At 32.2% G+C, this 21,995-nt stretch overlaps 1 protein-coding gene across 2 annotated transcripts in view; it reads left to right on the forward strand.

Moving 5' to 3' along the window:
* LOC132756598 (ATP-dependent RNA helicase DHX33-like) overlaps nucleotides 1-19,715 on the forward strand; it is a 52,408-nt gene extending 32,693 nt beyond the window's left edge. For both annotated transcript variants that reach the window (XM_060747711.1, XM_060747712.1), the window contains exons 11-21: nucleotides 2,941-3,038; nucleotides 3,573-3,746; nucleotides 5,013-5,103; nucleotides 7,638-7,703; nucleotides 8,181-8,269; nucleotides 9,522-9,588; nucleotides 10,762-10,866; nucleotides 11,487-11,620; nucleotides 13,295-13,361; nucleotides 15,873-15,982; nucleotides 19,563-19,715. In XM_060747711.1, coding sequence (XP_060603694.1) covers nucleotides 2,941-3,038; nucleotides 3,573-3,746; nucleotides 5,013-5,103; nucleotides 7,638-7,703; nucleotides 8,181-8,269; nucleotides 9,522-9,588; nucleotides 10,762-10,866; nucleotides 11,487-11,620; nucleotides 13,295-13,361; nucleotides 15,873-15,982; nucleotides 19,563-19,641 — 1,080 coding nt within the window. In that variant the 3' untranslated portion in view covers nucleotides 19,642-19,715. The remainder of the gene's footprint in view (nucleotides 1-2,940; nucleotides 3,039-3,572; nucleotides 3,747-5,012; nucleotides 5,104-7,637; nucleotides 7,704-8,180; nucleotides 8,270-9,521; nucleotides 9,589-10,761; nucleotides 10,867-11,486; nucleotides 11,621-13,294; nucleotides 13,362-15,872; nucleotides 15,983-19,562) is intronic.
* Nucleotides 19,716-21,995: the final 2,280 nt, after the last annotated feature.

Raw genomic sequence — 21,995 nt, forward strand, 5'->3', positions numbered from 1 at the left:
CAAATAAATAAATAATAAATAAATAAACATAAAATATTAAAAAATATGGGTTAGGTGAATAAGCTAAACAATTCATTTAAAAATGAGAATAAAAAATCCACATTTTCACTTTCGGACATTACAGTTCTTTCACTTCTCAAAACAAACAAAAACCCTTTAAATATCTTCAATGATGGATCATATTCGGTTTCGGAATATTACCAAAACGCTTCCTTATTGACTAACTCTTAAAACCTCCTTTGAAGAGTTACGCACCATTTTAACGTAAGTTTAAGAAAAAAACTTACGAACGTTTAGTGGAACACACGATTTACGTAAGTTTAAACGTAAGTGTAAAGTTATGATAATTCTTACGGAAGAACTTGCGCAATGTTAGTAAAACGCTGCCCTGTATATTAAAACTTATCAGCACTTGTTAAAACACAACAAAAAAGTTATTAAAATGTGTTTTTTATTCAAATAAATATGTTTTTATTGATATTAAGAGCAGTGCCAGAATATGAATGTAAAAATATGTGCACATTATTGTCTTGAGGTCGGGTATATTACAATCAGTGTAAAACATAATAAACAGTATAGATAATAATGACTAGTAGCTAAATTGTGATCACATTTCACTCATGAAGAGTAATAGTATATAAGTTTATTGCTAATCTGTTGGTTGTTACCTATTATAGTTAAAAATAGTTCTAAGTTCTTGAAAATAAAGGTTGTGATTTTTAAGTTTGGACAAGAAATTAACTTACAAGAACGGGAAAAATAAGGAACGGAAGTTTTATATGACTGCTTATTATGTGTGGTCTTATCTTCTTGTGTAAATCATCATTTGTAATTAGATTTATAAGTCTAGCGCTGGGTTTTCCATGATAGATTTTATTTTGAACTTGAAAATTATTTTAAATTTTTTTTTTAATTTGGCCCCTACTATAGAGGTGTGTGGGGGGGGGGGGCATTTAGATTTACCCTCGTCCGTCCGTCCATCCGTCTGTTCTCTTTTTGTGTCGCACATAGCTCAGACAGTAATTGACCTAAAGTCATGAAACCTTACAGGAATGTTGATCAGCATGTGTAGTTAGTTGTGCACTTAGGTATTTTTGTGTGGATATATTTAGTATTTTTGGAGTTATTGCCCTTGACATAGTAAAAATTTACAATTTTCAACTTGTGTGGCACGTGACTAAAAAAGTATTTAACCTAGAGTCATGAAACCTTACAGGAATGTTGCTCAGTATGTGTAGTTGGGCACCTGGATATTTTTGTGTGGATATTTTTAGTATTTTTAAAGTTATTGCCCTTGTTTTAGTAAAAATTTACAATTTTCAACTTGTGTCGCACATTACTAAAAAAGTATTTGACTAGTCATGAAATCGGACAGGAATGTTGCTCAGCATGTGATGTTGTGCACCTGAGTATTTTCGTGTGGATTTTTAGAGTTATTTCCCTTGACTTAGTAAAAATTTACAATTTTCAACTTGTCAAGAAGTATTTGACTTAGAGTCATGAAACCTTACAGGAATGTTGGTCAGCATGTGATGTTGTGCACCTAGGGTTTTGCTTGCAGATTTATTCTGTTTTTTTGGAGTTATAGCCCTTTACGTAGTAAACATTTGCAATTTTCAACTTGTGTTGCTCATTGCTCAAAAGGTATTTGACCTAGGGTCAGGAAACTTTACAGGAATGTTGATCAGCATGTGTAGTTGTGCACCTGGGTATTTTCATGTGAATTTATGTAGTATTTGTAGAGTTATTGCCCTTAATTTAGTAAAAATGTGCAATTTTTAACTTGTGTGGCATATAGCTCAAAAGTATTTGACCCATGCTAATCAGCATGGGAAGTTTTGCTTGTGAATTTATTCTGTTTTGTGAAAGTTATTGCCCTTGACTAAGTATAAATTTGCAATTATTAACTTGTTCGTGCATAACTCAAAAAGTAGTTGACCTGTAGGCCTGAAAGTTTATAAGAATGTTGGTCAGCACGTGTATATATGCACCTTGGGTTTTGCTTGTGGATTTATTTTCAGTATTTGTAGTTCTTGCCCTTTACTAAATAAAAGATTTTTAGTTTACAACTTAAGCACATGTAGCCAAAAAAAATATTTGACCTAGAGACATGAGATTGACAAATCAGTGGAGAGTGGGGGCACCCATTTCCTATGGACACATTTCTAGTTTAATTTTTTTTTCTTTGTTCTTTGTTACTATAAATTGTATCCACTTTAGACTTAAGATAATTTGTCTTTGTCAACACTAACATCATGTATGACAAGGTTCATAATTTTAGCATCTTTATATCAAAAGTTATCTCCTCTGTAGTTTAAGAATTTGCTTTTAAAAATGTTATATTCAGGTTACAACCAAGGAGGTTTAAAGATTTGCCCTCTGTCTGTCAGTCTGTCCCTAAAAACTGTTTCCTGAGATCACTTTTAAAGAACTGAACTTTCCCAACAAATTTACTTAAAATATAGAAGAGTTGAAACATTAGTTTTACATATTCATCCTTAGAAAATTGGATCTTTTGATTATCTGTTGTATAAACATAATGTCCTAGGCAAGGAAACTTATATATTACTACAGACAAACTAAGAACTCAAACGTCCATTAATGTCTCCTACATTGGCATAAATATATGGGCATGACCCTTTAGAATGTTGCTGACATATGTCTTGAGGGGTTCTAACCAATAGGAGACTTTTGTATTACGTGCAATACTTTGATAATTGCTTGTTTTATTAGGCCCCCACTCTGATTTACTAGGTCACATATGATTTTCTAAGGTTTATCAGGGATTTCCTTCACTCCTGTTGTTTTCGTTTATAAGTACAGCTGATATGTGTAAGCATCTGTTATTTTCATCAACAATATTGGTTTTGATACTTATATGTGTCCTAATAATGCACATGTATATTGCATCCATTCTACCACATTGATTACATTTTTCAGGGGTGCCGAAAAGTAATAGTTGCTACCAATATAGCAGAAACTTCCATTACAGTTCATGGAATAAAGTATGTTATAGACTCAGGAAAAGTGAAAGCTAAGTAAGTATAGACTGGATTGTTTGTAAACTCTTAAAATGCTGGTAGCAATAAAGACTTCTCTATGCCTCTAGTATGTAAGACCAGGCTGCACATCCATATAGTTTAAGCAATTTCACATGTTTGATATGATTAAAGTTGTTTATGTCAAACCACTTTCCCCTCACCACTGAGGTTTCAAATCCTGCCAATTTTTTTTCATGTGGGAAAGCATGTCTGGTAGCTTACAGAATAACGGTGGTTCTACTCAGGTGCCAGTTACGGCCTGAAATAATGCATGCAGTTGCATTATGATCTTTACAGTGATATCCCTTAAAATAATCATTGACAGTTCAAAGCAGGTGAAGTCTGTTATTCAAAATCAGCTATGTGAAGCTATGTGTAATTATCAAATTTTCTAGAGGATAATATAAGTTGCTGACTGTTGAAATAAAGTCTATACAATATACTAAATTATTTCATACAGAAGATTTTATACTCCTACCAAGGTGCCATATCGTGAAAAAAAAAAGATAGTGCATAAAATATCTTATTCAGGATCTACAACTCTCGAGGCGGCCTTGACCTTATGAAGGTTGTGCATGTTTCACAGGCCCAGGCCCAACAGAGATGTGGCCGTGCTGGGCGTGAGTCTCCAGGGACATGTTACAGATTGTACACAGAACAACAGTATGAGGCCCTCCGAAAAACAACAGTTCCAGAAATACAAAGGTTTGTTTTGGTAAAACATTGTTGACTAGACATTATTTCTTTCAAAGCAGAGGATCTCTTTGCAAATGTTGATAAGGTTGACAACCTAAATAGAGTTGCTATTTTTGAATAAAACCTGTAGTTTCATGATCTTTTGTGCATTATCTTACTTAAGCTTATTGCTGTTCAAGAATCACATATATCAGTGTTACTTCCGATATTTGAATATTTGAGATAAACAAATTAAAACTCATTTTGTGCTACATAATTATCTTAAAAATTCTGCAAAAAGCAGTAAAAATGTGTGAATACATACCATATTTAGATAATTAGCTCTTACTTTATGTAAGAGATAACATTACATTTACAAACATTTAACATGAATGCCACCTTTCATTTGGAAAATTAGCATTTTCATTTCTTGAAGAAGAAAAAATATTTTGTAAATACAGTCTACTCCACTTACAACGAGATCGTTTTAACAAGGTATCGCTTACAACGTACATTCTACTGTGTCCCAGCCTTTTTCCTTCTATTTTCCTTTCATTTTTTATCGTTTATAAAGAGATTGGTTTTAGCGAGATATTGGTTACAACGAACATAATTTCGTCGCCCCATGCATATTTTTCAGAATTTTAACGAAGTGACTTCATTTGCACTTCGTCTGCATCAGTTTGTCACCTTGAGAAAAACAATGATGACCAATAATAAAGGTCAATTAAGGAAGAAATTATTGACCCGGGACGAGATAATGGGTCGAGCAATTAGCGATCAAATGTGTCAGCCTTGTTTTGTCAGCGCTTTGGGCTAAATTGTCCTTAAGGTGACGAAATGTCATAACAAAACAATTTCTTTGAGTGATTAGCACAAAGGAAGCGGCTAATTTCTTGCAGTGTTATTCGGTGTTCATGAGAAATGCACTGCGTGACTTTTGAAAACGAATTTTAAAATGTACATATTAACGAAAAAACACACGCAGGTAGGCATAGGTTGTGTTTTCATGTTTTGTTTAAATTCTATGATAGCTAGATATATATATATTCATGTATATTTAAATAAAACAAAAACTTCTGATTGCAAAGAGTTACCTCCCATTATATACTCTTCAAAAAGGATGCACGCGAAAGCGAAAGTAGAAATAAATGATGCTCAACGGTGTCAGATTTCTTAATTTGTTCTTACCCGGTTGTAACGAGACCCGGTTATAACGAGGAATCATCCGAAGTCCCGACGATCTTGTTGTATCCGGAGTGCACTGTAGTAATGTAATATTTGACATCATTTCAGATGTAACCTGGCTAGTGTGGTGTTACAGTTAACTGCTATGGGTATACAAGATGTTGTTAACTTTGATTTTATGGATAAACCGTCTTCAGAGGTAAGTGTTAAAGATAACTTGGTTTAAAATACTTATTAGTTTAGATGATCAGCATTAATTGAAGTATACTGCTAAACATATAGAAATATTTGCATATCAAACTCCTATGATCAGTCTAAGAAATGCTGAGTAAGTTAAACTTATTCCTGACAGTATGCAAATTGATAATTTCTATTTAAATTTACTCATAGACATTTATTGAACCGTGATATGTTAAGTTCTTGAAAAATTGTGTATTGAACTTTTAAAAAAAAAAGAATTAATTGTTTCAATGTGCATTTTAGCTATTAGATATTCCTTACCAGTGTAATCCTTGTAAGAATGAACAGTTTTTGATAACTTTTTTTTTCTGATGAAGGTTATTGTTATATCAAACTGGTAACATAAAATTTAATAATGGTTATAAAAATGGTGTTACAGTGTGTTCCTTAGATTTATCCTTATATTAGTTTATTTATTTCACCAGAGCACTGCATACTGAAGGTGAAGGTGACTTGTGTTTTGATCACTTAATAGTCCCTCATCTGTCAGTCTGTTTGAACAGGCAAACATCAAATGGTTTATTAGCTTCATTTCATCTGTAATCTTAGTTGAAAAAAGGGAACCATAATAAACCAGCTGTTTAAGTGGTTATTAGTCCCCTACCGGTTTAACCGGAGGGGACTTTAGGTTTACCCTCCGTCCGTCCGTCTGTCTGTCAGTCCGTCCGTCCACAAAACTGGATCCCGCGATAACGCAAAAAGTACTGAAAATATTTTTATGAAACCTGATATATGGATAGATGGCAGTATGGAGATTATGCACGTCTTTTCCTTTTGTTCCTATGTTGAAAATTCTGGTTGCTATGGCAACAAATAGTCTGAAAATATGGCAAATTAAACACATAAACTGGATCCAGTGATATCTCAAAAAGTACTGAAAATATTTTTATGAAACTTGAAATATAGGTAGATGGCAGTCTGGAGATTATGCACATCTTTTTCTTTTCTTCCTATGTTGAAAATTCTTGTTGCTATGGCAACAAGTAGCCTGAATTTCAAGCTTTCTGATTTAAATTTTTCAGCTTTTTCACTATAAGTTCTTTATTTCTTAAGGTGTTTACTTCAAACTTTAAATATAAGTTTCTGGTCATCAACCACATCATATGTGACAAGGTTTACAACTCTAGCACAAAAATTATCAGTATTACCTCCCTTGAACTTAGAATTTTGATGAAAAAAATGTTGTCTTTTTTAAATAACTTCTTTATTTCCTAATGTATCTACTTCAAACTTCATATATATGTTTCTTATTATCACTCAACATTTTTGAGAAGGTTAAATACTCTAGCAAGACTATTTCCAGAATTATGTCCCCCTTGAACTTAGATTTTTTTTGAGAAATTGGTATTTTTTAAAACAACTCCTTCATTCCTTATAGGATTTACTTTAAAATCCCACATCGTAATAATATAACAAGGTTGTATAAACATAATTTCCTTACAAGGCAGGGAAACTTAACACATTACTGTGATATAGACAAACTTAGAACTCAAAAGATTGAAGTTTATTCATGTCATTCACTGGTAAAATTGAATGGCCAAATTGGCCCATCAGAATGTTGCTGGGGTTCTAACCGGTAGGGGACTTATGGATTGCTTGCAATACTATGATAATTGCTTGTTTTTACTGGTCTATTTCCTTTAATACATTCATTCAGTAAGGTCTTGCCTGGCAACTTTCTCATGCAAGGCTAGGAGAGCAATAGAAAGAAGTCTGCGTGTCCGTTCATTCAAACTTTCACTTCTGTCTGGACATCTTCTCTTTAACTTCTGATCAAAATCATCAAGACTTCATGGGTGACCTATTCAATATTGTACAAAACTTTCATTTCATGAAGAACTCTTGGTTGCCATGGCAGCTGAAAGGAAAATCTTAATTCTTTTGGTCAGAAACTGTTGGTAAGATTTGATATTAGAAATGATTATTAGATGACAATCTACCAAATTGAATGTTGTTCCAATTATTGTAGAAATCTAGGTCAGATTTACAGTTCAGAAATCAAAATGAAAATAGACTAAAATATATTTCAACTGTCTTAGAAATAAGGGAAATGCTTATTGTTCCAATTTCTGTAATAATTAAGGAGTGAACCTCTCTAGAAGAATCAAATGAAAGGCTGCTATTTAATATGATTGTCTAAAAATTGGACATTCCTCTGCTAGTTTTACTTTTTGAACTTAGCCAAAATAAAATAAGGAAGTACTTCTGGATTTATTAAACTTACTATTTTAGCACTACATTAATTTGATGTTACATATATAGAATTGATCATTTTGTTAAAGAAATTAGAGAAAGTGTTAGAGAACTGGTATCAACAGGCTGGAAACATTTGATGCTATATCTAAGTTTGCCAGTAATATGTTCAAAACATTTTAGTTTTGATACCTTATTGTATTTTTGTTGAATAGATCAGATGAGATTGAAGCAAAAGTTTCTTGATTGACATATTTAACAATGTCAGCAAACACTGAATATTATTGTTATATTATACAGGCAATATTAAATGCAATTGAGCAGTTGAAACTTCTTGGAGCATTGGAAAATACTGAAGAGATTAAGGTATGTACATAGTATCATTTTTATCATGTGGTAATAACCCAAATTTTGTAACACCTCAATGATAAATGTCTAAAGAATAAATGTATGTTGATACAATCAATAAAGCTTTTCTCGGTGTTATTATATGCTTTCTAGTGGGGTTAATCTACATTATACTTTGTTATGTGTTTGAAGTATTACTTTTAACTATACAATATGATTTCTTAAATGAAGTTAATAGACTTAAATAAGTGTCTGTCTGTATATTTCTTAGAAGGAAGTTTATAAGTTAATGTTTTACCCTGTAAATGTGTATGGTATTTTAGCTAGGACAATGGCAGTTCTAGTTTAGTTTTCTTGTATGTAGTTTTGATTTAAACAATTATGTTAGTTCTTTTAGATGTATGGATATAAAGGCTAAGAAAAAATATACAAAAGTTTCAAACTGCTCTTGATGTGATGCTTACATGACTTACTGTTTGTTATTATAATTCACAGTTAACACAAACAGGGAAACAAATGGCAGAGTTCCCTCTTGATCCAAGAATGTCAAAGGTTATCCTGTCTGCTAAACATTATAAATGTTTGTAAGTATTTTATATGAGGAAAAGTTAGAATATGTTCATTATTTATAGTATGATATACAATATGGGATGTCTAACATTACAGACCACCAATTAGCTAGAAGCTCAGTCTGTCCTTTAACTGATTCTATATACAGGTAATATAACTTAGGCCAAAATAAAAATTTGTTTAAACTATATTCTTAAGAAATGAAAAAATGAATTACTCTGTTATCAATTATCAAAATATTGATGGAGTTTTGATGAAAATAAATCAAATGAGAAAACAGTGGAATAAAATATACATGTATCATATTTTTTTCTTTAATCACATTGACACATCCTGACCTAAAGTAATCCATGTGTCCAGATATCACTCTACTTATGTTTGCAGTAAGTTATGTCAGCAATAATATAATATAGAATGTATAGGTTGATGTACTGTTTTGTTATAGAAATATGCTAGATAGGAATATGTTTAAAGATTATTTATGTAGGTTAAATCAAAACAGTACAATAAATTATAGTCCCAAATAATCAGAGCTTTTTTCTGTCAAAATGACATACATGACTAATAATACATTTGTCAAATACTTCCTTCACACCTGTATATTTCTTTATTGAAATAATTCCTTTACAGCTTAAATTGATAATATATAGTTATATACTGAAGTAATATACTTAACAATGCTTTATTTTGTAGAGCTTGCATTGAATATTTCACTATTATCAAAGGCCAGTTGACAGCCTGATAATTTGATGAATTTTCTTCTATTAGTATACTGCATGCCCAGATGAAATTTATTACCAATTTCTTAAAAATCTACTACATCAGTCTCTTGAATCTTTTCTTAAAATTTAACAAATTTTGGGTATCTTTTGAAGTTTCTAACAATTTGGAAAGAATTCAATTCCTAAACCTGACAATGCTTTATTTTGTATAGATTGCAATGAGTATGTCACTGTCAAAAATTTCTCTCTTTAATGCCAAAATATTGCACAGGTTTGTGATAGATTTTATCTAGTAAATTCAGTTACTGAATTTTTTCCTCATTTCCATCTAAAATCTTAATTGATTATTTCAAGGAAATAAACTTGTATTGTAAGATTTAAGTAATTGATTTAATAAACTTGTACTGACACACTTTAATAATTAGTGTACAGCATGGTTTGATTAATAATGTGTCAGTATGCTATTAAACACAAGCAACCGTATCTCTTCTTAATCTAATAATCATGTATTGATATATTTATAATGCAATGTTATATTTTACAGAGAGGAGATTCTGACCATAGTGTCCCTGCTGTCTGTTGACTCTGTTCTTTATACTCCACAAAGCAAGGTAACTACCGTGTGTTATTATGCCCCCACATCTAAGTTAGAGCATACTGTGATATGATTGGACTGTATGTCTGTCTGTCACCTCTTCCTTGTCTGTTTTCAATGCCTTGAGAAAGAATAAGCCCTGGTTTGTGAAAATAGGGATACTACCCATGGCAAGGAGATGACCCCTCTTGTTTTTAAATCAGATGTCAAGGTCACTATGGCCATGACCACTTAAAGCTTGTCTGAACAATTACTAGAGCATGCTTTGGCCTACAGTCTAGAATTTGGTGTGGAGGTTTGTCATTACTAGTAGATGAAGCCTATTGATTTTGAGGTCTGTCTGTTAAAAGGTCAAAGTCACAGTGGCCTTGACCCCTAAAAGCTTGACCGACAAGTAACTACAGGATGCTTTTGCCTTCAGTCTGAAGATTTAATTTAGAGGTTTGTTATGACAATTAGGTGACCCCTTTTGTTTTTGAGGTTAGTAGGTCAAAGGTTAAGGCACTGAATGCTTTGTCCTACAGTCCTAAGATTTTATTGTCAGGTTTGTCGAGACTATTAGATTATGCCTATTGATTTTGTGGTCAATAGGTCAAAGATTAAGGTCTGAATGACCTTGACAACTGAAAGCTTTTTTGACCAAGTGAATTCGATTTTCCACATACTTTATCGTATATAAAATCTGTAAAAATCATACTTTAGCATAAACTCTGTTATAAAACACTACATGTGAAAGTCATAATCAAGCATTTATTACTGTTATCTAGTTGTTTAAAGCAATTGAGAAAATTTATCTTATTTTCACCCTTACTGGTTTTCACACCTTGGCATACTTGATTGAGAGATAACAGAACAACACTGCTCAAGTATAATGCATGTTTGTTAAAGCAAGTTATCAATAATCTTTGTTCTTTTGTATGTATGAATGTTAAATCACAAACTTTGTTTCCATTATAAAATTAAAATGGCAAGATATGTATTCATTAATCAGGTTTCCCGAAGGAAAAACTTGTTATTAGATTGAGGCGTGTCGGCAAGCTGGCGAGCGTAAACAATTTCTTCCATGCACAACTCCTACATTTCTCAATGAATTTTGACCAAACTTTCATGATACAACCTGTTACTGTCTTATTGTAGACAGTTTACTAGATATAAGTAACTGATAGTGAAGCACATTATTGTATTACAGAGAGAGCATGCTGTAGCTGTCAGACAGAAGTTTATGTCTAGTGAAGGTGACCATATCACACTACTCAATGTGTTCAGGGCTTATAAAGGTGTTAATGGCAACAAGGTATTTGTTAAACACTATTAATGGTAGGATAATATGTCTTGGTGCACCTGTTGAATGCTCTCACTTGGACCATTTTTTGTAGAAAATCTGTCGACTCGAAGATAAAATACGAGTCTATTATAAGAAACATTTGGAGTATCAAAATATAATGTATCTTACCATTGAATAAGTAAAAGGTATGTGTTTATGACTTAAAAAGGTGTCAATGGGAACAACATGTTTGTGTGTGTGTTAAGGGCTTATAAATGTGTCAGTGACAACTAGAAATGTGTTTGGGACTTTTAGAGATGTTAATGGATGTAAGGTATCTGTTTAGGGCTTATAAAGTTGAATGTAAATAGGAGCATGGTATACGTGTCAAAAGAAACCAGTTATGTTTTCAGGGTTGATAAAGGTTACAAGGTATAATAGGAACAAGTTAAGATTTTAGGGTTTATATAGGTGTGAATAGGGCTCATTATATATTATTTTGGTTACATGTTAAAGGTTAGATATTCTTACTGGAAATATTAATTTTAGGAACACCTTTGACTGGAAAGTAACTTTGAGATCTTTACAGTATCTTTGTGGCTACAGAGCATCCAGAATAAAAGGGATATTTATATATAAATATATTTCAGCAATGGTGTCAGGAGAATTTTATCAACATGAGAAATATGCGTACAGTGTTTGATGTAAGACGACAGCTACGAGATATCTGTGTGAGACAAGATCTACCTCTCAATACATGTGGTCACGATACAACCTCAATCAGGTATTCTCTATAGTCCTTATATATATATATATTGTCTACCTCTCAATACATGTGGTCACGATACAACCTCAATCAGGTATTCTCTATAATCCTTATATATATATATATATTGTCTACCTCTCAATACATGTGGTCACGATACAACCTCAATCAGGTATTCTCTATAGTCCTTATATATATATATATATATATTGTCTACCTCTCAATACATGTGGTCACAATACAACCTCAATCAGGTATTCTCTATAGTCCTTATATATATATATATATTGTCTACCTCTCAATACTTGTGGTCACGATACAACCTCAATCAGGTATTCTCTATAGTCCTTATATATATATATATATATTGTCTACCTCTCAATACATGTGGTCACGATACAACCTCAATCAGGTATTCTCTATAGTCCTTATATATATATATATATATATATTGTCTACCTCTCAATACATGTGGTCACGATACAACCTCAATCAGGTATTCTCTATAGTCCTTATATATATATATATATATTGTCTACCTCTCAATACTTGTGGTCACGATACAACCTCAATCAGGTATTCTCTATAGTCCTTATATATATATATATATTGTCTACCTCTCAATACTTGTGGTCACAATACAACCTCAATCAGGTATTCTCTATAGTCCTTATATATATATATATATATATTGTCTACCTCTCAATACATGTGGTCACGATACAACCTCAATCAGGTATTCTCTATAGTCCTTATATATATATATATATATATATATTGTCTACCTCTCAATACATGTGGTCACGATACAACCTCAATCAGGTATTCTCTATAGTCCTTATATATATATATATATTGTCTACCTCTCAATACTTGTGGTCACGATACAACCTCAATCAGGTATTCTCTATAGTCCTTATATATATATATATATTGTCTACCTCTCAATACTTGTGGTCACAATACAACCTCAATCAGGTATTCTCTATAGTCCTTATATATATATATATATATTGTCTACCTCTCAATACATGTGGTCACGATACAACCTCAATCAGGTATTCTCTATAGTCCTTATATATATATATATATTGTCTACCTCTCAATACATGTGGTCACGATACAACCTCAATCAGGTATTCTCTATAGTCCTTATATATATATATATATTGTCTACCTCTCAATACTTGTGGTCACGATACAACCTCAATCAGGTATTCTCTATAGTCCTTATATATATATATATATTGTCTACCTCTCAATACTTGTGGTCACAATACAACCTCAATCAGGTATTCTCTATAGTCCTTATATATATATATATATTGTCTACCTCTCAATACTTGTGGTCACGATACAACCTCAATCAGGTATTCTCTATAGTCCTTATATATATATATATATATTGTCTACCTCTCAATACATGTGGTCACGATACAACCTCAATCAGTTATTTTCTATAATCCTTATATATATATATATTGACGTAACCATCAATAATACATGTAGGCTACTCTTTCATAATGTCAGTCAATTTTATAACTGAAATATAAACTTTGGAGATCCAAATAACATAATTATGATTCTGAATTGATATAAAACTTTTCAACCTATTTGTCAAATTATCTTGATAAACAGTACAGTTGTATTATGTGAACATCATTAAAGATGTTGTTATGTTGTTTCTTACAGAAAATGTTTAGCAACCGGATATTTCATGAATTCAGCAGAGTTACAGAAAGAAGGAGAATATATGTCTGTAAGTTAGATATAACACATACTGTTTGAATTCAGTACACAAGTGTCTTATTAACTTATGTAACTTAAGAGTTAAGTGAACTGTCTCTTGTATTGCCATGGATCCTTTTGGCATGTTTAAAACCGGTTGAATCAGCCCTTAGGGATCCAAAACATATTAGTACCTACTTTGTAGCACAGATTTACCTATGTCAAATTCAGATTAAAATGCAATAAAAGCAGAGAAAAAGCTTTTTTTATATCAGTTAACCCAGAAAAGTTTATTAAAGTTTCTACTTTTATTTTACCATAATCATACTATAGTTAATGAATCATAAAACACAAATATTTACTATGATAAAGCATCTTAAACACTTGATTAAGAGATTTGAAGTGATATGAAGAATTAAATCATTACATAACGACCAGCCTTCAGCAACCAATCAAATTCCCAGATAAAACGAGACAGTGCCTCGTAAATCTGGTAAGTAACTACAATAAAAAAAATCGTTGTACTGTTTACGGTTATGGATTTTTTTGTGTTAATAATGTCTTAAAAGTGGTATTGTTCTGTGTATAGGGCAAAAGAATTCAAAAAAGAAATGTTTCATGATCATACAAAAAAAACAGGAAAGATAAATCTTGGATAAGAATATGGTGACTGTGGAAGTTCCAAATACATGTACCTGAATGAATCTAGTTTAATATAAAATCTGAAATGCTTCTGTTTATATCATTGTCTGAACATGTATTATATTATATAACATTATAACTATTGATTACTTCAACAAATTCCATTTGTTTGAATGAATATTTTACTGTTGAACTTTGCTTTAGTCTTTTCTTGAGGAATGTTTCTAGGGAGGAATAAAAACATGATTTTTAAACTATTTTCTTATAATAACAGATATTTAATACTCTTGTATTGACATGAATCCAGGGAATTGTAGCCTTATAGATCCTGTTAAATTAGTCATTAGCTCAGAGGAACTTTCTACATGTAAATGTGGAATTATTTTATACAGATAATTAGCTGCTTGAAAGTATATATCATTGTCTTAAATAAAGATCATTCAGTAAGGGATGTTACATGAAAAAATTGACTTACGTGCAAAAAAATTCTGTATCAGGCTAGACTATGTTGACTAAACTAATATTTCAGATTTTTTTTTTTGGGGGGGGGGGGGGGGGGATTGTAGGTTCAAGAGATATGAAAGTCTGCAAATTTTCAAAGTGATTATTAATGAATATTTTGTAATTGCAATTTTCTGGCGTCCGTCCATCTGTAAACTTTTACTTTAAACACAATTTATCAGTTTTTAGAATCATTCATAATTGTACAAGTACTGGTTTCCGTCCCCTAGCAGTTTTCCGGCCGTTTATCATTTTCGTCCAGTACAGTCTATTTTTACCAGTAAGGTATCCACATTTATCAATCAGATTGGCATTTGTTTTCTATGCTAAACAGCATTTAAAATAGTACAACGATTTAAATGTTTTGAAGTTTTGTCTGTTATTCAAAGTTACATAAGAGAACTTGCGACTTTCAAAAATAAGCAACACCTGGGGAATTCTAGTTTGAATATCCCTTCGCAATATCTAAGACCCCATTTTAGGTTAATCAATACTTCGGAAAATATTTTTGCAGACGACACAGAAAGGGTTTGGAAGTTCTGTTTGTCTGATAATACCGTCTTAACCAATGTTAACTCATGGTACTGAGTTATATTCAAAATAAAAAAGATCTGGAAAACTGCTATGAATTTTTTAATAAAAGTGAAAAAAGATGTTACATTTCAGGCCTATATTCAAATTAAAAAGTAAAATGAAAGTGCAACATTAAGCACATGGCAATGCTGGACAGGTACCTAACTTTGTCCTGTCAAAGTTTTGTACCCCTCCGTAGACTGATTGTTATTCTATTTGTTAAAAAGTGTGATTCGTGGCCGGAAACTGCTAGGAAACCAGTAAAGGAAATATCAAGAAGTTGAAAAAAAATACCCTGATATAAACAAAGTATAAGGATCTTAAATTTTTTCTTTTCGGTTTGACATTATAGAGGTCATTAACTAAGCTCACATTTTATAACCTATGTTGAATATAGAGTATTGAGAAATATTTCACTTACAATATCAGCTATAGACATTGATATTAATTTTTTTGTTGCATACATTATTTAGGCGCGTGGCCGAGTGGTTAAGGTTGTTGACTTCAAAACATTTGACAATACCGCTTTGGGTTCGAATCCAGACAGGGACTTTGGATTCTTTTAATGTGGGGAAGCTATCCAGCCAGCTTACGGAGCACCTATGGTTCTACTCAGGTGCCCGTTCTTGCCTGAAATGATACAGAGAAGGGCACCTGAGGTCTTTCTCCACCAGTAAAGCAGGAATGTCGCCATATGCTTTGTCGGTGTGACGTAAAACCCAATCAAACATACATTATTTACACATTACTTTCTTTCTGTCGCCTTTATTGTACAATTTTCAGGGTAATTAAAAATGAACATGTACATGAACATTTATTTTTTCAGTTATCAACAAGGAAAACTGTAACCATCCATCCGTCATCAGCATTGTTTCATTGTAAACCAGCATATGTTATTTATAATGAACTGGTTCAGACCACTAAATGTTATATGAGGTAGGTAAATGTTGTTTTTTATTTAAGCCAGTTTACAAAAAAAAAAACTACTATTAGTAACACCCGTCTGTTCTCCAGTCCGTCCTTCCGAACTATATGTCTGGTCCATGGTTGGATTTTAAAATTTTGTGTAAAACATTGAAATGATGTGCCATGCATCTTGGGTTTAAGGCCACACAATGATACAGTCAACAATTATGACATTTCTGAATGGATTTAAAAAATAACTGTGCATAAATGTGTTGAACATTATGATGATACATATATGTTTTGCTCAAGAATAATGTCTCTAACTCAAAGGTCAAGGTCACACTACTAGATCCATTCTTATGATATAATTATTTTCATAATGCACTGATGTCTTTGTCTGATAAACAATTCTGACATCCCTGGATGGATTTCAAAAATACTATTCATAAATATGTCAGCCATAGTAATGGATCTTGTGCAAGAATCAGGTCCCAGGCATAAATATGTTAGATATGATGATGAAGAGTTGGGTCTTCAGCAGAAAGGTCAAGGTCACTCCTGTTTATCAATAGATGGTTTTCTTTGTGCATAACTTTATTATTCATAGATGGAGCTAATAAATATGCATAATAAGCTGCTTATTAAGATGACATGTAGTGAACAAAATTTATTTTAAAAGCCAAAAGGTCAGGGTCATTCTTGAATGTCAAAAGTCATGAACTGAAAGTGCATTGAAAGTTATTTCTGGTCCAAATCTTGGTTATTCAGTGAAAGAAATCATTTCCCATCCAAATCTTGGTTATTCAGTGAAAGAAGTCATTACCGGTCCAAATCTTGGTCATTCTGGGAATGAAGTAATTTCTGGTCCATATCTCGGTCAATCAGTGAAAGAAGTCATTTCCCGTCAAGAGTTTGCACTAACTTGGCTTAAATATGTGGTTTGTGATGGGTTAGAACTAGTTTGTAGGTTAAAGGTCAAGTTCTCACTAAGACTTGGGTATTGTTTTATAAAAGTACATTGTACATGTCCAGTCATTAATAGTGTCAGTCATGAATAGATTTTGAAATAACTAGGCATACTTTTGTGGCATATTAGGAAACCTTGTCGCATGTAAATGCTAGGTCCACAACTGGAAAGTAGAATACTGGTAATTAGATGTCAAAATAATACAATGATAATTATGTCTGGTTATATCTTTAAAAAATAATTTGGCACACTAAAAATATGAGAAAGTATTTGTATATATTTCTATATTCTTGTTACTTAGTTATAGTAACCATGCCTTTGTTGTAAGTCAAAGGTCATAGTTCCTCAACTGGACCATGCTTTTGTCTGTTGTTAGCAATATTGTCCAATTGAAATTAAATTTAGAAGTCGCATTTTGTTGGCTATTGATTCCTTATTTAAGCTATTGATGAATCGTAAATAGAAAGTTTTTATGCCACTGCAGCATCTGCAATGCGGTGGCATATAGCGATTCACCTGTGTGAGTGTTTGTGTTCTATAGATTATATAGTGAACTTAAAATCTTCTTGTGAAAAACCACTAGCCCAATTTCAACCAAACTTGGCAGGATTGATTCTTGGGTGAAGGGCTTCCAAAGTTGTTCAAAGAATTTCATTCCATGCAGCAATCTGGTTGCCATGGCAACCAAAAGGAATTATAAGAATAAATTAAAAAAATCTTCTTGTAAAGACCCTAGAGCTTAGATATTTTGCATAAGGCATTGTCTGGTAGACCTCTACCAAGGTTGTTCAAATTATAGCCCTGGGGTCAAAATTGGCCCCGCCCCAGGGGTCATTGATTTTCAATATGTACATATAGTAAAAAATCTTATTGTCTGAAGGTACAAGGCTTAGAGCTTTAATATTATTTTGTTGTATGATATCATCTATAGGTACTCTACCAAAGGTGTTGAAATTTTACCTCTAGTGTGTTAAAATTAGCCCCACCCCGGGGGTCATAGGTTTTCCTTTTATGTATATAGTAAAAACTTAAAAAATCAAAGTTGTTTTAATTATGCCCTAGTGTTCAAATTGCCCTGCCCCAGAGGTGATGTATAAAGTAAAAACTTGAAAAATTTTCTTCTCTGAATTGACAAAGGCTAGAGGTTAAATATTTGGCATGAGACTTTGCGAAGTGAACCTCTACCAAGATTGATCAAATTATAACCCTGGGGTCAAAATTGGCTCTGTCCAGGGGGTCATTGATTTTCATTATGTACATATAGTAAAAAAAATCAAAAATATTTTTGTCTGAAGGTATAAGGCAAAGAGCTTTGATGTTTGCTTTATAATATCATCTATAGGTCATCTATACCAACGTTGTTAAAATTTTTCCCCTGGTGTCAAAATTGGCCCTGCCCGGGGGCATTGATTCATATTATATACACATAGTAAAAACAGAAACTAAAACAAATGTTTTCTGAATTGGAGAAAGCTACAGCTTAAATATTTGACATGAAATGTTGTTTGGTGGGCCTGTATCAAGATTGTTTTGAATTAAACCCTTGGGTCAAAATTTTGCCTGAACCTTCTTTATTGTCCTTTGATGCACAGCAATGATTGCAAAGTTTTAGTTGTAAAATTGAACTTTGATATCAGGTAACCTAGATTTTGATGATGTGACCTACTTTCTTGTCCTTCAATGTACAGCTATGAAATTTGAACCATGTGCGCAGATTAAGATGTAAAGTGAACTTTGATATCAGCTGACCTAGATTTTGACAAGGTGTCTTACTGTGTTGTCCTTTGATGTAGTCATAAAATTTAGGCTGTGTGAAATATGACCTTCACCACCAAATTCACTAGACTCAACTGCATGGATATATTCCTACTCTGATCTTTTATTTGAATAACCACAAATCTGATAATAAGAATTAGATAGGTCAGGGATCTATGCATTATGACAATCTTCAATTGTATAGAAACAAAAAAAATCTGTTCCAACACTACTATGAAACTAACCGGAAAATTATTCAGAATCTATGTAAATTTATATATTATGCTAATGTAATGAGAAACTATCAAACATTCTTTAATGTTAAAAGCTCTTCAGAAAACTTATGACAATAATTTTTGTATAAACATAAGTAAAACCCATATATTTCCATTTTATTTCATGTATTGTTTGCTATAAAAATGTTACATGTTTTATGCAATAAATATATTGAATTGAATATTTAGTGTAACAGTTTGTATTAATGTGGTGGCATAGCATTTTTCACAAATGCAATCTTGTTTACTTTTATATTCAAATCATCATCAGTGTTTGTTTAGTAATAGAGGAATGAAAACAAAATTGAATTACTTTGAAAGAAATAGTTGACTTTATTAATGAAACTAATTATAAATGTTCAGTTTTTTATTTGTTTCCTTTAATTGTTAATATTCCAAATTATACCATGTTAACTAGATAAACTACATGATTACACCATTCCTCAAGGTACTCATTGACAAGATTACTTTAATGACAATCTAAAATTAAGACCATCCAATTAATATTGGGTTCTACTGCACATTTCTTTTTTAAATTTTTGACAACTTCAGCTTAAATATGTTTACTTAATTTATCACAGTTCAGTGTATGGAGTGTGTTTGTTATTTTCAGGGACTTGTGTGTGGTAGATGCCGACTGGTTATATGATACAGCACCAACCTATTTCAAAAAGAAAAAACCAGGAGGATAAATTCTTTATTATATATTCTGTTTTTTTTTTGTTTTTTATTAGAAATATTAGAAATAAAAGCATGAATAACTAAATATTGTTTCAATTTGATAGTTTCAAGAAAGAATTTTAATTGATTTTTTTTTACACTCACTTACTTTGTCCTCTCCAATCCCAGTTGTTTATTCAGGAGTGCTCAGTAGGTAAACTTTTATAACTCTTCTTTGCGCTTTAAATTGACAGCTGTGCCCCTTTTTATACCGTCACTACTGGGGTGATGGGTAGGCAGGGGGCATATAGATTTGCCCTCGTCCATACATCCCACTATCACTCTGTAGTGATTCTGGAATGTCCTATAGACACACTTTAGTTTGGAATTTTTTTATTTATTACAACACTTGAAATATATGGATTGTCATCATCATCAAGTTCTTTAGGCAAACTCTTTATTGCACTTTGACCACTTTACACTCTTGAATTTTTTTATTCAAAATAATGTATCAGCTAGATACTCAATTGAAAATGTGTATAGGGGGACATAAACAAAGTTTTTACAGTTACTTAGTTAACATTGAAATCTGAACAGGTTTTAACTTGAAATTTATTCTTGACCAAATTATGCCACCTTTTCATATATGTAATGAACAAAACTTAAAACCCTGCTGCTTAGTTTAAGGAATCATGACAATATCTGATAACTAACAACTAATTACATGTGAATTTTATACATAAGATTTTCATTAATGTCCAACGTGATTTTTGAGTCTGTTATCATTAAGAGCATCTGCTTTGGGACATGGGGATAACCCAATACAATTTACCAGTTTTGAAATGAAGGAATCTGTATTATGCTCTACTTTTTCAAATTTCATCGTTTGTTAAAAAAAAATGTTTTGTAGCAATACTCTCTACTGTATTATTCTTCCTCTGATGTGTTTTAACATAGTAAGTAAGTAAGTAAAGTTTATTTATGTAACATAGGCCTCTGGCCCAAAATACAACATAATACAACAAACATGAAATAGCAATGGTAAAATACAATGAGAAATAAGAAAAAGTTATATTAATTTTTTTTAAAAAGAGCAGTGGCTCTTGTTTATTATTAAATTGAGAAAATGCATCAATACATTGTACTACTTTTAGTTACAATATGGCATCATGTTAACCCAAATGTAATTGGCTTAAATCTTGTTGGATATTAATGGAATTTCTCAAAGGTATTTAATTTTGAACAGAATGTATTAACCTCAATTGATCAATTATTTATTTGTAAGCTAGCTTTTTTCAAAGAAAAAATTCTAGCTATTGCTACAGTCAGGTTGTTGTTGCTGTCCAGAAACTTTAATGTTGGCCATTTTTTTTTTTTTCATTTCTAAATATTTTTTTAGCTTACCTGTCACAAAGTGACAGGAGTGAGCTTTTGTGATCGCTTTTCGTCCGTCGTCCGTAAACTTTTACTTTAAATGACATAAACCACTAGGCCAATTTCGTCCAAACTTCACAGGAATGTTCCTTTGGTGGTCACCTTTGCAAATTGTTCAAAGAATTTAATTCCATGCAGAACTCTGGTTGCCATGGCAACCAAAAGAAAAAACTTTAAATATCTTCTTCTAAAAAACCCAAAGAGCTAGAGCTTAGATATTTGGCATGAAACATCTTCTAGTGAGTGTCTACCAAGTTTGTTCAAATAAAAGCCCTGGGGTTTAAACTGGCCCCGCTCTGGGGGCCTATATACAGGTGAGCGACTTCAGGGCCATCATGGCCCTCTTGTTCATTTCTAAATTGATTGTCTTCATACTTTGACACAACAAGACTTTCAAGTAAGCCAGACTTAACTTTACCTTGACTCATTAATGACCTTCACCTTAAGGTCAAATGTTTGAATTTTGCTTGATTTTTGTGTCGCCTCTACGGAGTAGTGGTCACTTCTCCGTCGTCTGTCTGTCCGTCCGTCACAAAACTTGTCCGGACTACTTCTCATAAACTACTGGTGCAATTTCATCAAAACTTTACAGGAATGATCAGTACCAAGTCTAGTTGTGCATATTGTCAGCATTTTCCGGTTCAATGATTTTTGTCAGAGTTATGGCCCTTTAATAATTTTTATTTTTAAAGTTTGTCCGGACTACTTCTCTTATACCACTAATGGAATTTCAATGAAACTTTATAGGATTGATCTGTAGCTCAAGTCCTTGCGCATATTGCACGGGCTTTCTGGTTGAATGATTTTTGGCCGAGTTATGGCCCTTTGATAAAAAGGTGTTTTTTTCTGTGTTGCCAGATACACAAAAGCTTGTCCGGACTACTCCTCATAAACTACTGGTGCAATCTTATCCAAACTTTACAGGAATGATCAGTACCATGTCTAGTTGTGC

Source organism: Ruditapes philippinarum, unplaced genomic scaffold, assembly GCF_026571515.1.
Source record: "Ruditapes philippinarum isolate M1 unplaced genomic scaffold, ASM2657151v2 ctg1324_1_1_1_1, whole genome shotgun sequence".
Taxonomy (NCBI): Eukaryota; Metazoa; Mollusca; class Bivalvia; order Venerida; family Veneridae; genus Ruditapes; species Ruditapes philippinarum.